The 17,604-nt window shown below is 42.2% G+C and overlaps 1 protein-coding gene across 1 annotated transcript in view; it reads left to right on the top strand.

The window, feature by feature from the left end:
• The window catches only part of ZNF462 (zinc finger protein 462), an 89,003-nt gene that overhangs the window by 54,276 nt on the left and 17,123 nt on the right, over nt 1-17,604 (top strand). Inside the window, exons 7-8 of the mRNA XM_058823946.1 lie at nt 1,988-2,179; nt 17,085-17,349. Coding sequence (XP_058679929.1) covers nt 1,988-2,179; nt 17,085-17,349 — 457 coding nt within the window. The remainder of the gene's footprint in view (nt 1-1,987; nt 2,180-17,084; nt 17,350-17,604) is intronic.

The raw sequence follows: 17,604 nt of genomic DNA, 5'->3' as shown, positions 1-17,604 counted from the left end.
CTTTATCTTTTTTTTCCCTTTTTTTTTGTTTTTGCTTGTGTTTTTGAGGAATCCTCGTTACCAATTTCTTAATCAGCAATTACTCTGGAAATGCAGAAATGGGTGATTGTAAGATGAGAGCATTGGTCCTGTTCAGTTTGCTTTGAGTACATATCAAGTGTTGAGACCCACTACATAAATGCTTGCATTTATTTATTTGCATGTGTATTAATATGATCACTTGGTGAGGTGCAAAACTAGCAGTCAAAAAAAAGTGCAGAAGACTTCTGTTGGGCCAAACTGTACCTTTTCCTCTGCAATCAAGCTCATCCTTTCATGCTTTGATGTCCATTGGAAATGAATAGTGGGCATATTTATTAGTGTGTCCAGGCTGCTTGGTATGTAATCATCTTTTATTTGCTTTAATGTCTTGTGGTGCTTTTAAGTTCATGCTTGGTGCATGTTGTCATCCAGGAATCTCTTTACACTGACAAAGCCATGGAGGTCTAAATCTGTATCCCACTGGTATCTTGTCGCCTTGGAATATCTTTTGTCCTTAAATTATTGTGTTCCACTGAGCAACTCGTTGTGTGTGCCACTCAAGAAATGTTGTATTTCTGTTTGCAAAAAGGAAATGTGTAACTTGTACAATGCACGGGTGAGGAATGTCACTTGAAAAAACACAAAGGGGAGTTTTTTGTTTCACCACTTCAGACTCTTTGAGTGATCTGTTCTTTTTCAGATGCACCAAAAAAGGGCATTCTAAGAGTTTGTATTTTGTCCTGATGGTTAGCATGGTTTTTCTGGAGGACAGGGGTGGAAGTTTTGTGAAGGATGGTTGCTAATCATTTCAGGTGTGCTTACTCTGAATGGCTGCTGTGTTTTTATGTTCTAATTTGGTTCACTTATTTCTGGTGTGGGAAAAGGTGCTGCTTGAGAACCTTCTTTACTGGATTTGTCAAGAGGTGGAAAACATTTTCTGCTTCATCCATTACCAAAATTCTCGTTCTTCTGTTGCTGTTCATGAATATTTTGCTTCTGTATTAGTTTTGGCACCTTTTGTACAACTCATATGTGGCCAGTGTTAATCTTGTACCTGGAAGTGGCACTTCCAAAACAATAACTTGGCACTTGTATATAATATCACATTGTTTGTGTTGGGACAGTTTCACTTTGTGTTCCAGTTGCCTCCATGCCTCTGTGCAAAACAAATCTTGTATCAGGATTTGTTTCCCCTTGTTTGCTGTCTCTATGGCTTGGAATGTATTCAAAATTAAATCCACTACTGCGCATTACTTCTGTTCTTTCTCTTATTTTAGTGGTTTCTCATAACACACTTCCACACAGCCTGGTAGATGCACCCTTTTGTACTTGGCATTGCCGTGTTCACCAGCCTTGACTTGGTTGCCACTTCTTTGAAGATTGATGCTGCCTTATGGCAGGTTTTTCTTAAAGAAAACTGTAACCTTTCCCAAATGCAATTACACCACATGCTTTTATTTTTAAATTTTTTTCCCCTTTCTTTCTTTTTTGTTTGTGGAGGGCCCTTTGTTAAGAGTTTTGTAGTGTCCTTCTTGCTTCATTAATTATGACGCTGGATGTGCTGCATGCAGAAACAAACGACCTCGCCATCTCTAGTTGCTGTGCTCCCAAACCAATTTGGAAGTGCTGTGGTTAAGTTGCTCCATTTTCATCCCAGAGTCTGTTTTCTTCCCATACCATGCAACACAGGCATGCTGAAAGTCTGGTCTCTGTTTTTCTTGACATCAGCCGCTGTGCAAGGATCTGCAGTTGCCAGAAAGTGATACTTTGGTCCAAAGCAGGTGTCTACACCCACAGACTCCAGACTGCTCCAACAAGGAGACATGCACAGCTTGTGTCCTTTGGGATCAGTCTTTTCTCTGAAGAGTCCATGGGAATTTTACTGCCAAGTTCAGTAAGAGAAGTGTGAGGGCCCCATTTTGTTTCTTTTGTGAGCTGATGACTTGCCTGTATTTCGCTCACCCAGGTGAACATGCCTACAAATGTTCCTCCTGCTCATTTTCCACCATGACAATCAGCCAGCTGAAAGAGCACTCCTTGAAAGTGCATGGGAAAGCACTGACACTACCAAGACCCCGCATTGTCAACCTTGCAGCCTCACACGCCCACCACACCTCCAAGAACCACACTCCTGCTGAAGAAGTGGAGGACTCTAATGGTAAGAGGTGCCTCAGAGCGAGAATTTAATTGTCTAAGGTGCCGCTTAATATTTTTATTGCAAACCAAATGGCAGCAGGCAGCTTTGCACCGAAAGCATCTTCCTTTGGTCATTAAGAGGAAACCAGAAGTTGCATCAGAACCCAAGAGTTAAACGTGGTGTTGTAGGAGGTGATCTGCTTTAGGTCCTCACCAGTTCATACTACAGTTATTTGTCCCCTCACTGCACCAGCCGACTTTGGAACATGTCACTGCTGACTTTGCTAGCAGAGATTTACATTGTAGAAAATATTTCAGACTCATAATTTCCATTTGTAGCCATAGGAAAGGGGTGTTCAAATCCCATCCATGCTCCTGATTTTCTTTTATATTCACAGAATCATAGAGTGGTTTGGGTTGGAAGGGGCACCTTGATGATCATCTCCTTTCACTCCTGTACCATGACCAGGGACACTTTCCATTATCCCAGGTTGCTTCAAGCCCCATCCAACCTCACCTTGGAGTCTTCCAGGGATGGGGCAGCCTGAGCTTCTCTGGGAAACCTCTGCCAGGGCCTCACCATCCTCACAGGGAACAATTTTTTCCTAATTTCATGAGTAGAGCACTTTGTTGAAACCGCATGATAAAGCTTAAAATGTGAACCAGTAATAGTAGGAAGAGTAATTACTGTTGCTGTCTGTTGTACAGAGGATACCAAAAGTGCCTTCAGATATTCAGCTGCAGGAAGAAGAACCTGAGCACTGTTTCCTTTTCCTTTTGAAAACTGTTGATCCCCTTGTGCTGGAGGGGTGTGTAGAAGATGCTTGGAAAGCAGCAGAGGGAGGGACAGTACTTAAACAGAGAAAATAGAAGAGGTGGTGTGAGGTATCACATTAAGCTTTAAGGCTTTTTGAGTGGCAAGCTATGAGGCATCTTCTGGTGTCACTTCCTACCAGTTAAGAGGAGAGCTCTTCTTTGGAAGAAACAAACCTTAATTCCTGGATGAGGTTCATTGACATGGAAGGAGAATGTTTGCAGATGTTCAAAGAACTGGAATGTATGGAAGGTGTGTTAGAAGAGGGGAAAACACTTTTTTATTTTCCAGAAGCTTGAGTGGTTCTAGCTGCTAAACAGCAGGAATTTTGTTGTTTGCTGTTTTTCTTGGGAAACTGGTGAACTAAGGATGGGAGGTAAATGTTATCTGTAATCGTTTTGTAGCATTTTTGGTCTCCTATTTTTCTTTCTTTCTCACCAAAAAAAACCCAGCAAAAAAAACGAAAGTGAAATCAGAAAGAGTGGAAGAAAAGAAGTTCAGAAAACGGCTAAAAATAATTGAAATAAGTAAATCAGCATAAAAATACCTTATTGAAGGAAAAAAAGAAAAGGCAAAATATTTTTGTGATTTAGCAAGTCACTTTTTGGGTCAGAGTCAGAATCTTAACAAGAGATTTTGACCAGCTGCTCCCAGACAACCTATTTGTCAGTGGGCAGTCTGGAACAGTGCAACTACTGAGTTTTTTTGCTAATTCTAGCTTAAGCTAATCCAGCAAGCTGAGTACATCTTGAAATGTGTTCTACTGCTTTATTTTTTTTCTGCTTTGAAAATAAAATGTTCCACTGCTGACTTAAAAAGTGGAGAATAATTTTCAGTGGCTCTCCAAGCCTTTCCTGTGTGCTAGCCGTCTTTTGTTGTTGGTGTGTGGACAATACTCAGTTTTGGGAAGGATGGTTCAGTTACCTTTTTTTTTTTATTATTATTTTCCTCATCCCAGGAGCTCAAACTCTTGATTAGTGGAGTTAAAATTCAGGATACCTGCTGCATCCTGTAGAGGATAATTTTGCAGCCTTTAAGAACTCTTCCTAGAAATAGTTAAAACGATGTCTCTGTTAACAACGGCATTTCACTGGGTTGACTTTGTTACCTAGACCTGTATTACAGCCTGAGACCAAGGCCGAATTTGTCCCAATTAGCTAGATCATCTTTAAATGGGGTTAATGGTTAAGTCACTTTGACAATAATAGAAGCCACCCACTGGGGACCTCATCAGACAAGTACAGGTGTTACAATAATAGTGTTAGTATTTTCAGCATTGCTTGAGGAAGGAATAACCTGCTTTGAGTAGTTTTTTCACATTCTACAGTTGGCTGCAGATCAGGTTAATGGTGGCTGCTCTTGTGGCATCACATGGTTTTTTGGGTTTTTAGAAGGCAATAAATCATTGCCTCCGTGGCCCAGGCCTGTGAGTCACAGGTGGTGTGCAAGACCAGATGAAACAACTGGTCAATGATAATAGGAATAATAGGAAATAATAGGAAATGCAGGCACTGGAGTATTAGGAAGGGCTCACGTGGTGTGGGGTAGCTGGATTTTGTCTGTTGGTGTGTGTGAATAACCTGCAGTGTGAGCCATGATCAAAGCCAGTTCTCCAGGGAGGCAGCACTGAACCTGGGCTGGGGTGAGAGGCAGACAAAAAGCTGCATCCCATTGTTAGGGAGCTTGTTTTGTAGGCTGATGGGTGTGCAGCAGGCTTTGTACTTGGAGTGGTTGCAGAAAGGAGCTGCTCCTGCCCGTGAATGGATGCTGTGGTTGGAGTAGGGAATACAGCAGGGTGGTTTGGGGAGCTGGCAGGACTCATCTTGTGGATTGTTGAGCTCTGTGAAAATGTGGAAGAGGGAGAAGGGTGCTGGATTGTAACAGCCAAGTGCATGAACAGAGCTGCTCTGCAACAGCAACCCAGTGGAACCTCTGTGATGCTTCTTTTCCCTGCAAAAAATTGTTCCCTGATGGGCTTTCCTTAGAACATTCCTTTTGTTCTTCTGGATCCATCCATTCTTGAAAGAGGTGAATGAATTCAGATTTCTCTGGCTCATCTCTTTCAGACCTAGTCTGGAGTACTCAGCTGCACATCCAGAGGTGTTTTTGGGGTGCCTGGTAGGCTTTTCATAGAACTGAAGCGGAACTGGAGTAGGTGCTGAATGTTTTGGGTAGGCACATCCTTGCCAGCTGTAATTCTGGTGTCATCAGAAAGCATAACAACATCTTCAGTCCAATTAATAACAATCATTCAGAGCGTGTGTGCTCCTCTCAGGGCAGTAGTGTAAGAAGGTGCTGGTGCCACTCTTGATGGGTCAGCAGAGAAGGCTTTTTTACACATGCATCATTCAAAGATCCTTTTTTATCCTACCCCTCTTTGCTGCTGGGCAATATTTTAATACATAAAAAACCTGTTTTCACTGTATCTTTTTTGTAACCAAAAGTAAAGCACTCTGTGGGTTTTCTGGGGGGCGTGTGGAGTGATGATATTTTGGTTTGTGGGTGTTCTTCTTACAGACATACACAAAAAATTCCCAGAAAATACTGGTCATGAGTGCTATTTTTCTGATTTTCATGGTATAGGGGCACTCAGTGGTTTGTAGTGTCCAGCTCATGTACACAATGAACTTGCCATTGTGGTAAAATGTTCTTTGGCTCTCCTGACAGTTCACAGGTATTTTTTGTCTTGCAAGAAGGAAATGGTGGGTGTTTGCTATATATTTACATGAGTGTTTTGTCTTGTTTGTTTGAATGTGCTTATTTTCAATTCACACTAAAATGTTCATTAATAGTTCTGAGAGCATGAGCAGCAAAAGTTAGTTGTAAATGGAAATACTGCAAACTGCTAGGAGGACCGGATGGATCTCCTGACAGGATCTGCTTCCATGTTCTTTCATCCTTTGTGAGAACAAGAGCTTGCATTCATGTTAATCTCTGCCCAGAAAGGGTTTTTGGGTTTTTTTTTTTGATGGTGGTGTCATCCTGTGGGGCTCTGTGTGTCACAGGTAAGTGTTGCCAGCTCTGCTCCTGTTGAGGGCAAGGCAATGGAATCCAAAAAAAAAAAAAAATTAAATTAAAAAAAAATAAAAATCTTCATTTCCAAGGCACCATGCTGGAATGCTCCCCTCTCTTTCCATAAGAAAGAGCTGCAGAGACACAGAGCAGACACACAGAAATTTTGTGTCTGAGCGTGAGAAAACGCGGCGCAGCAGCAGGAGCTGTGTGCAGAGGGATCTTCAGCTGAGGGCAGAGCACGTGGCCACAGACACTGCCTGTAAATTTAAAATCAGTGTGCTTGTGGTCATGGGATGGTGATCTGCCCTCCTCTCACAAATTGCAGAGACACACAAGCTCAACTCTTTGCCATAATTTAAAGCAGAGTGACTTAACAGGCTGATGAACAGTTTCATCTTGTGCCTTCAAACACAGCAGAGGCTTCTTGAGAGCATGTGAAATACCTGTCCTAAATTGCCCTGGCTGCTATTACTAATTTTTGGAGTAGCCCTTTATTTTTTTGAAAATAACACCTTGGGCCTGGGCATGTTGTAGAGAGCAAAGCCCTGCTCTTTGTTCATATGGCTGGCAGATTTGGAGCCTCATAAATTTCCTTGTGCCATGGCTGTGTGCAGTAATTCAAGATTACAGCTTTTTAAAATTTTAGTGTTTGAGAATATTGAGCTGTCAAAATGAAACAGCAACATGGCAGGCTAAACAGACCTGGATGTGATTTCTAATGTCTCCTCAGTCATGCTGCTGTGGTATAAGTCCATTTCTTTTTACTGGCCACCAGTTCTTGATCTATAGAAAGTAGCACACTATTTGTGTGCAGATGAAGTTCAATAATAGTGCTTTTCACTGCTGTGCAAACCAAACAGGATTTATAATTAATACCAGCACACATCACAAAACACATGTAAGTAAGGTCAGGACTAGAAGATTTCTTGAGTCTCCCAGTACATGGTATGTCAACATCTTAATTAAATTTAATTAATTGTAGCAGCAAATGCATTGAAAACTGCTAAGTGAAACATCCAGTGCCCTGTTCCAGGTTTTTTTCCCTGAACTTTAGCCTTTGCCAGTGGAAAATAACTTTGCCTCATCTAGAGGCTGAAATATAAATACGTCTGCTTGCTTTGCCAGGGCTAGGCTGGTCGCAGAACTGCTTGACTAAGTCTTGTTTCTTGTAGTGGTGTTCCAGAGCTGTAAATCCCTTCCCATTTCTGCACACTTTTCCAAAGCAGATAGTGCACAATCAGACTGGATGTCTTCTTCTGTGCTGCCTCACAGCTGAGCTCCTGAAGGGTGCAGAGGGCCTTTGGCAGGTTTGGCTGAAGCAATTTCATGTAATACCAGAACAAGGGGAGAGCTATGGGCAGCAAGGCACCATTTCAAGAAAAATCCACAAATCTGGTGCCAGTGAGTCATGATTCTGCCTTCCACCTTCCAGATGAGAGTGGCAGGCTTCCCATGTGGCCAGACATACTGCCCTGATTTTTGGGTTCTCCTGTTTTTTGTTGTTGTTGTGTCTTTTAAATCCATATAATGGATTGTGGCTGACTTGCTTATTTTTATTCACGTGCACTGTTACTCTTGATAAGGGATATTTTTCTAACCTTGCAATCAGGGCAGAAAATTCCTAAGATGGTCCCTTCCCCTTTGGTGCTGTTTCTGTGTTATTGTTGCTTGTGTGTCTTTGTGTTTTATGGCTGCTGCTGTCTGGGGAAAATCACAGTGGTCATTCCTCACAGCCAGAGAACTTGGTGCTAGAGCCCAATGTGGTTTAATTCTGGGTTTGGGGTTTTTTTGGGAGGAGGGCTTGGACAAAGACTCTTTTGAAGTTTCAGGCCCTTTTTGTTTCACTGCAGTTTGGCTGGAAGGGCAGAGAGCCAGTAGTGACTGCAGGGCAGATCCAGGCAGAGCTTCCACAGCTAATTGCTTTAATTGCCAGGTGAGATGGAAGGATTGCATCCACGTTAAGGATGCAAGGTGGTGATCTGCATACTGCAGAACAGAAGGTGTTTTTGCTTTTGTAGTTACACTTGGGCTGCAAGGAGCTGTTGCTTGTTCTGCTTGTTTCCCTGCTTTTGTGCCCCACAGGAGTGATGCCTCCTGCTCACTCCCAACTATCAGATTAACCTGTGTTACCTGCAGGCTGCTTTTTCTTTGTTTTCCCCAGCTGTGCTCCTTCTTTCTCTAACCTAGAGCAAGTTCCTGCTTTTCCCCTCAGCTCTTGCTCTTCTTCCCACATTGGCCACGCTGCCTGACAGTGCTTTTAAAGCTCTGTGGTAATTGTTGGTTTGTCTCACTCCTTGTGGTCAGCGTTAAGCCAAACATCAGATGCTGGATCAGATAGGACTTTCCTCCTCCATCAGATTGGCAGGGACTGGTGGAACAAGCACAGGGCTTGTTCACCTCCACTTTTACTGAACAAACTCCTCACTGTTCCAAGGTCCTGAGGCGCTGGGGGGATGACCTTGTTCTCTGAAGCTCTCTTCCACTGGGGTATAGTTGTTTGGCTTCTGGCCTTTTCCTGCAGCATGTTGAGAGCTGTTTTGTGGCTGGTGGAACAGAGGGAGATGTCATTGGCTGTGCTGAGGGGAGTGTCAGCTCGCTGTTCATTGTGCTTTTTATTTTTTTTTTTTTTTTTTTTTTTTTCCTGGTGCTGTTTTTTTGTGCTTGAGCTGAATGGGCAAAGGCAAAGCTGAGGCTGGAGAAGGTTGGTGTCAGCCTTGTGTGGAGTTGGCCATCCTGCTGTTGTGGAATTGCTGTGGCCCTGGAAGTCTTGCCTAGACTTGGGAGAAGACAAAATGTTTGGGCAGGTCAAGAAATTAATGAAAGAAGAAACATCTGATGCAGAAAGAAGTTACCTGATAGCACCCACAGAGAAAGAAGGAAGCAAATCCTGACTCCTGTTGTGGGTTGGGATTTTGTTGTTGGCTTTTTTTTTTCTTCCTGAGGTTTTTGGTTTCTTTTGGCTCTGGTTTTCGTGTTCGGGATAAAGGGCAGAGTGGTAGATGCTGATCTCTTGTGTGCCTGGGGAGTTTGTGATCACTCAACACAGAGTAGAAAGGATGCTGCTGGCATGGAAGGGGTGCAGGGTGTGCGAGAGGGCATTTCTGCTGAGCATCGCGCCCACACATCACAGCCTTCTCTGTCAGCCTCACTGATATCCTCCCTGTCACCTGGGACTCCAGTTCATCCCATTGATTTAAAACGTGCTGGAGGGGTCTGGTGCTTGGCAGAGAGGTAAAAACTTATTTGCTCATTTTAGCTCTGTTGAAATGGATGTGTGTTATCATCACATTTGAGATGACAACATTTGAGATTTGACATTTAAGTAGCTGGTTTTATTTCTTCTTTAAGGAACATTGTTGCTACAAGTGCTTGGAAACGCTGCCCGGAGTGTTCTGGGCTCGGAGCTGGTGATAGAGATGAGGACTTTCTGTTGGCAATAAAAATAATGTCAAGGTGTGTGCTGGAGGTCTCCAGAACAAATTACACAAGTTCAGGTTCCTGAGCTCTGTGGTTAGAATGAATCCTAGGTGCCCACATACTGCCACTTTAATTTTTAGGGCCAGTTTTAAAGCAGAATGCCAATAAGAATTGCTTGATAAATTGATTTTTTTTTCTCCCCCTCTTCATTTCAAGTCTTAGAGGAGAGTGAGCATTTAGGTGACAGAAACATGAGTGTTTGTGGCACTGTGTTTGTATTAATATGAATATGTAGAGCATCACACAGGGAAGGAAATGTGAAAATTACCTGATGAATTGTCCTTAAAAATGAGAAGGAAATCGTGGAACACAACAGCATGAGGATCAAATGGCTACTAAGGAAAAAGCAAAAAGTTGATTGGTAGATTATTGTCTTGAGTGAAGAATCAGTTGAAGTAGAACTTTGTAAATTCCAAAAAAAGCCTGTTACCAGTAAGTCCTTTTAGCAGATTGGTTACATCAGTGTCTTGCTAAAACTATTTCCAGTTCTGTTTGTGTCCCCCTCTTCTGCAAATGCACTTCCATTATGAAGTTTGAGTTTGGTTCAACAGAATAAGGAATAAGGAAAAACTTTTTATTTTATGCGTTTTATGGAAACAGGTCCCAGTGTTTGATATGTAGCAGAAATCCTGGTTTTAAATGCAATCCTGTATTTAGGCAATGGAATTTAATTCTGTTGACAGTGAGAGGGTTGTGTGCAGCCTAAATGTGACCAGTAAGCAGCCAAGTCACCTAAAGAACAGGAAAGTTTGATTGATTTGAGGGCAGGAAATAAATATTATTGTGGGGAGAAGAGATGAAAACAAGGGATAACTGGAAGTTATGGTGAAGCATTTCCTGAGCACTAAACTGACCCTCCCAAATCACAGCATCAGCAGAGCGGGGTGGTGCCTGCCTTGAAAGCTCAAGCAAATGGGAATTTCTGGTGGTGTTGAATACTCTTAAACAGAGGAGCCTGGAGATTTCCTGGACTGATCTTTTTCTTCTTACAGAAATACTGTGGTATAACTTTTTTCATCAATTATATTGCTTCTCCTTAGATCTTAATTAGTTCCTGCTGCTTTCAAATGCATCGTCTTTTACAGACTGTTGTAGGCACTCTTGATCTCAACTATGAAACGCCAAAATTCTTGTGCAGGCAGCAGGGTGAGAGTCCCTCTGTGGAAGTGCTTCAGAAGATAAAAATTATTTATTATTTTTGTCTTAAGAGGTGAAATTTGTGTCCCTTGGAAGTTTCTTGGATATTGGCACAAGAAGCTGCGTAGCCTCTGTGCTGTCTCAGTCCCAATCAGAGCTGTGGTATGCACACAAATTCAGAGGAAATTCAAAGTCATAGAGAAGTATGGATATAGCTTCTCTCACCTCTTCTGAACAAACAAGATTGCATTCTTCATATGCCTTTTGCATTGTTCTCTTCTGAAATACATGAAATATCCTTCTCACAAAAGCTGGTGTGTCATGATCCAAGAAGTGGTCTTTAGAGATAAAGCTGAAATAAATTCCACCAACAAGGTTTTGTTTTGTTTTGTTTAAGTTTTGGGTTTTTTTGGTTGGGTGTTGTTTTTGTTGTTTTGGTTTGGGCTTGTTGTTGTTTTTTGTGGGGTTTTTTTTTTGGGGTAGTAGTGGTGTGTAAATCGCTTAAATGACGATTTTATTCCAGGGCTTTATTTTCTTTGCTTTGTGATTACTCTTTGCTTTTTTCTTTGGGAGTGTGCAAGCAGGGACACAAAACTTTTGTCTGTTATCTCCCACTCGTAACATTCTGGCAATGTAAAAGTTCTTAAGCAGAAATCAGAATTTAGGTGGAGGACTAGGCTCACACTCTGTTTTTGAGCATTCAGTGAACACGACTTGCACTGTCTGTTTCCCTGAGCTTCCTCATTAATGTTTAGTTGCATCTCTCTGAGTCTGAGTCTCTTCTATCTTCCCCTCCCCTCAGCTTAATTTATTGCCAGAACATTTCACCCTCCCACATACTCTTCCTTCCAGGTCAGTGCTGCGTGGCATAAAGTGAACAAATGTGTGCAGTCTTCACAGTCTTTGTGTGGCTCCCTGCTTCACCACCTTCCCACTTTTCAAGCTGTTGCCATTCATGGCTATGTGCAATCCTGCCACTCAGTCAGCTGGTGGTTTTGAGCCCCGTTGAATTTTGGAAGGGATTGTGTTCCCAAATCTCCTAAATTCCACCCTTGCGCTTATTCCTTAAGCATTTCAAAATAGCAATTTGCCTTATGTTGTCAGTTGGTGTTCTTTGGTGCAGCATTGCATCTTTACTTGGTTTTACAAATTTTTTATCCAGAGGAGACTGCTGCTTTTCTGAAATCCTTGGATTTTTTTTCTGTCGTTCTTCGCAGAAATTTTATTTTTATGAATGAATTCGAATAAAATTAAATAGCACTCCAAGTATTTTCCTCTTAGTCTCTCTAGAACATTTCCTCGCAGATCCAGAATGTCCTGGGCCTATATTAATATTTAATTTCCTTTTTTTTTCTCTCCCAAAGTGTTACTAAGCACTTTCTTTTATTTATACATTCCCTCTGGGTTTTTTTCCTTATCTCATGAGCCAAACATCTCTGTCCCTAATTTCTGTTCTTACAAATACTGGTCTCTTTTGACTGGTTGATGTTTCTGTGTGAATATACCAGGAGGGCATGGTGTCTTCACTTTTATCTCCCAGTGGCTCCTCCTGGTCGTTGAGCTATTAAATTATTAAAATTCTGTAAAGTCAACAGCATCACTTTCCAGTGCACTCCAACAGCTGCTTTCCCTGAGCAGGGTTCCTCCCTCCACCCCTATCCATCACTCTGCAGGCATGAAAGTGTTTATATTACATATGTCTGGTTCTGTCCATCCTAAAAGCATGGAGCAGAGCTTTAATTTCCTCCCTCCAAAAAGTCCTTTTCCCTCTTGTTTCTCAGCTGTTGCTCTTACTTTGTTGTGTCTGGGTGAATTTCTGGCCTCTTGTTGTTGGGTTTAGGAATCTTGTGGACGTGTTTTGCTGTTACATATGGTGTTCATTGATACCTCTGAAAATACATACAAACGGCTGAAATATCACTGAATTTCTGTGTAAATTTATGTTTTCAGTTCGAGATCTGAAACTGCTTTTTTTTTTTTCTCTTTGAAGGGATCCCAAAGTTTTGTTTTCGTTTAGGTATCTCAAACACGTTATATGCCACACAGGATCCAATGAAACTTTGGGTTTTCATTTTGCTTCTGTGGTGGGTTTTCACTGTGTATTTTCTTTGTACATATTTTCCCCAGCGTGTGACCCTGGGGTATGCAGGGAATCAAGCTGAATTTTCATGACTTGCTCTTTTGGCTGAGGTAGTAACTTCCAGATTTATTGGCAGACTCAGATTTGGGACTGTACTCTGGATGAAGTTTTTGGAGTGATAGCATTCCAGACAATGGATTTTAGTGTTCTAAGCATTCTGGAAATGCCCCTGGAGGGACACAGTGAGACTTGCTTATGTGTTCTTAACCAGAATGCAGCAGTAATTTAGATACAGCTGTGTTGATAAATCACCCCATGGACAGTCATTTCTTCTGCTTTCCTTTCAACTTCTGGAACTTTGGGTATAAAAACGCTCTTCTGTGCTAAGGAAAGATAATGCCTTTTAGATGCATAGGTGCTGGCAGGGGTTACATTATTTGTTGGCCTTGTTATTTGTCCTGTGCAGGTAATTTGTAGGTATGTCCATATGTAAAATCTCAAAATTGAGATTCGCAGCATTGCCACTGTTTTTTTCATTTTTAACTGCAGCAATCACTGTTAATTTTTACCTCTTGACACGACTGTAGGTGTCTTTCATTTTATCTCAGATCATCCTATGCTGTTATCTTGTTTTTGGAGTTGCACAGTGAAGTCCTTCCATTTGTTTGGAATAAAATTGGTCTTTAAAAAGGAGTCTCAGCATTTTGGGTGTGGGCTTTTTTTGTTTGTTTGATTGTTTCAAATGAGTCAGGGCTAAGTGTTCCATTTTCTTCCTTTTCATTGCATACATGAATGTGCTTTATTTTCTTGCGCTGCCTCAAGGCTGTTGAGTGGGAAAAAAGTGCCTTTTTTCCTCAAAATGTAAATGGTATTTCCTGGTGTTTAATTTTTCTTAATTTCCCTTCCATTCGTGTTTATTCGCTGCTGCTGTGTTTTACATGTACTTAATACAAATTTTCTTGAATCTTCCTTTTGCTTATTTTAAATGTTTTCTGATTTCTGATTTTGTAGGCTTTTAGGGCTTTTTTTTTTTTTTTTTACTTTTTTTCAGACAGGGATGGCTAAACCCCCTTCCTGCTCTAGGCCAAGGCTGTTAACACTTTATCAGAGTGCACCCAGCCCTTTTTGCTTGGGATGCAGGAAAAAGAGGAGGTGGAAATTGTATTGTGTACATCCATGACTCAGTTTTTGGGTCAGTTCTGGAGGAAAAGCTCTGCTCCTGGAGGAAAAGCTGCTTTGTTGGGGCAGCACCTCCAAAAAGTGTCTGGAACATCAGCCCACTCTTCCAGCAGGAGTAGAGCAAAGAAAAATTCAGTTTTTGAAGCAGTGCTCTGTGACTGTGGATATGCATCCCCTGGCCCTTCTCTAAGACGCTGCTTTTAAAAAAATAAATAAAAAAAAAAAAATCCCAAAGCTCACCTCCATGCACTGTTTCTCACTCTGTGTGCCAGAATGCATCTTTGGAGGCAGGCTGCGCTCAGCTGCTGCTGGTTCTGGAGTGGGCACAGTCAAGGTGGGGCTCGCTGAAACCCAGTGGAAAACTCCTTCCCGTGCCTTCAGCCAGCTTTGGGCTCTGCCCAGGGTGTTCCTGCTGGAGCTGGGCTGCCCCTGCGTGCCTGGGGAGCTGTCTGGCAAGCTGGTCCTCAGACACCATCAGGAGCCCTGTGCACATGTGTCAATCCTGAGTGTTTTCCTTCGGGAAGCGCTGAATCCTGCGCTGCAGCAAGTGTAATTAGGGAATTTGGCTAGGAGTACACCAGGTCCTGCACGCTGCCATTGTTCAAGGGTACAACTCGCTGGAAAAGCTCTTCAGATGGCTTTTTAAAATTCCTTTAAATGTTATGACTCTTTCAAGTGTAATGAAGCAACATACTAAAAACTGTGGAGTGGCCTGTGTGAAAGATACAATTCTCTTCTGGCTATTGATGATGACAGGGAAAAAGCTACTTGATGTGCCTTTTTTTTGGTTTTTTTTTTTTTTTTTTTTTTTTTTTTTTTTTTTTTTTTTTTTGTTTCGTATGTGGGGAATTGACATGGAACTGTCTGCTTCTGCAGTTTTCACATACCAGATTGCACAGGGCTGTGTAAATAACCGATGGAAAGTCCGAAAGCTGGAATAATAGACACCAGATGATAGGGGGAGTAAAAACATCTGAAGCACAGTAGATCTTGCAGACAACAGCAGAACTTCCTTCTCCTGGAAAGAATGGTTTTTTTAGACCTGTAGCTTTCTTAGCCATGGATATCTCTGGGACTGTGGCCAGGAACATTGGTGATGTGGTGGAAATTTTTGATCTTTTTCTTCCTGAGGAGGGGAACAAGTGAGCCACAAAGTAGACTTCAATATCCTAAGATTAGTTTGACTAGAACACATTAAAAAAAAAAAAGGAAAAAAAAAGAGAAAAAAGAAACAAACAAAAAAAACCACCAAACCCTGTTTCAAATGGTATGAACTTTCTTTTTAGGCTGCCTTGCCCTTGCCAGGAGATCTGTCTTAACAGTGTTTTGAGCTTTTAGAATAACTGAACCTGGTAGCCCAGAGAAGTGAGTCAGCAAATCCCATCTGAGCCCTCAAGGTCCTGTTCCAAAGGAGGGGTGAGCACACAGTTGCTGCCTTTGAGGGAAGAGAAGCTTCTGCAGTGGGTGTGCAGCTCCTCAGGGCTGTCCTGTGCCAAAGTAAAGGATGTGGGGAGCCTGCTTCAAACACAGGGGGAAGGAAAGCCTTGACATTTAAACAGGTGGAGCTCACTGTGAGCCCTCCTGGTGAACAAACGTGCTGTGGAAGTGGTGGAAGCAAGGGATGATAAATGCAGCCTTGTAATCCAGCCTCACTCAGCTGATGGGGCTTGGATAAGAAAAACAAACCCAATTTTCATTTGTTTTACCAGCATCTTTCATGTCTCTGCCTTCCTCTTTGCTGTGTACGCCTGGTGGTGAAGCCAGGGGAGCCTGGAGACATTTACCTGCTGTGTCTGTTTTGTTTCATGGTGTGGTTTGGTTTTTTTAATTGTCATTATTTGTTACTCGTTTCTTGGGCATGTGTAACCCCCTGCCTGTGGTAGTGGGAAAAGAAAGCAAGCATTTTGCTCTTTTGAAGACAGGTGGGGAAGTCCCCACACTCAGTGTTGTATAGGCCTGTTTGCCTTTTGTTTCCCCATACTAATTGGTTGGATTGGATGGTGTTAAGTTCCCACAAATGTGTGTCTGTGAGGGAATTCTTATATATCTGGCCTTGGGGAATTCAGCTTTGGAAAATGAAGAGCACATCAAAGCAGGAGGTGGCTGGTACAGTTTGTGTCCTGACTTCCCTCCCACTTCCCCCCTCCCCTGGCTTTTCTTCCCTCTTCTAGAAAGCTTAGGAAAAGAGCCCTTTGTCTTCTATTCAGGAAAATTGCGCTGAAATTCATCTGTGCTTTATTCATCTGCTTTGATTTGTGCCATTCATGGGCAGCTGTGGGTTATGTAGAACAAAGCAGATAAATTCCTAACCTCCACATTCAAGCAGTGTGTTGGGAAAGGTTCAACACCACCCTCCCTCCCCCCACACTCCTTTTTGGGGGTATCCAATCTACATATTACAGCTTTCAGTTTCACTACTGAGACATCTCTGTTTCCTCCACATGCCATTAAAATGGTGTGGCAGAGTTCTGCTGGCTTGTAGAAGGGATGTGTCTTTGGAGATCTCTTTTCTCAGCATGGCAAAGCTGCAGTTTGAAAGTTTGCTTTACTGGAATTTATGATTAAGCATCTTTATTTTCCAATGATGATTTAATTTCTAACATCATCAGCATGAGCAGGGAAAAGTATCCATTTATTTTTCTTCTTCTTTTTCTTCTTTTTTTTTTCCATATAGATAGATTATTTACATGTACCCTGCGCCAGATCTTCACCTTGTGTGAACTGACATAAGATAGAAAATGGATTACATTTTTTTCTTCTTTTTTTTCCCCATATAGATAGATTATTTACATGTACCCTGTTCCAGATCTTCACCTTGTGTGAACTGGCATAAGATATTTGAGAGGATCTGCTCTGATTTTATGTGCCAAACACATAAAACATTTGGCAGTATGATTAAAGGGCTTTACCTTCAAAAATTAAGTGTCTTAAAATCAGGCTTCTTTTTTAGACTACTTTAATTTAAATGTGTCATTCATTTTCTCCCCGAATCAGATCTAAAAAAGCGTCATTTCTATTTCTCACCTTATAAATTGTAGAATACACATTAAATTAGATTAAGAAGTGCTGCACCTCTTAATCCCTTCAGAAAGCAGGATTAGTTTCATAACCAATAGCTTGGTCAACCCCCTCCAAAAGCCAGTGGGTTCTTGAGCAGGCATCATCAAACCTTTTTCAGATTTGTTGATCCACCTGGAATAACAACTCCGCTCTGTTTCCCTGCAGACTCTTCATACTCGGAGCCTCCCGATGTTCAGCAGCAGTTGAACCACTACCAGTCCGCAGCTTTGGCCAGGAACAACAACAACATCAGCCCAATCCCACTTTCTGGGAGCGCTGCAGGAGTGGAAAAAGTGGAAGCCATCCTTAACTGTGAATTTTGCGAGTTCTCCTCGGGGTACATCCAGAGCATCCGGCGCCACTACCGCGACAAGCACGGAGGGAAGAAGCTCTTCAAGTGCAAAGATTGTTCCTTTTACACAGGCTTTAAGTAAGTACTCTGCTGAACAGATGAACTGAACTGGTGAGGGGATTTTTTTCAGCGCGTTAAAAGACTTCTGAGGTCTTTGATGGCCAACAGGAACATGGACACTGCTGACCAGGGAGAGGAGCGTAGGAAGTGCCATGCCAGATCACAGCAGCATCCATGTAATCCATTTTCTCCTCTCCTGCAACAGCCGGGGCCATCTGCTGCAGACAGCAGCACAGTTGCAGAGGGTTTCAGAATCATGGAATTGTTTAGGAT

Source organism: Ammospiza caudacuta, chromosome Z (genome assembly GCF_027887145.1).
Source record: "Ammospiza caudacuta isolate bAmmCau1 chromosome Z, bAmmCau1.pri, whole genome shotgun sequence".
NCBI lineage: Eukaryota > Metazoa > Chordata > Aves > Passeriformes > Passerellidae > Ammospiza > Ammospiza caudacuta.
The sequence above is the reverse complement of the archived record's forward strand: the minus strand, read 5'-3'. Positions and strand labels throughout refer to the sequence as shown.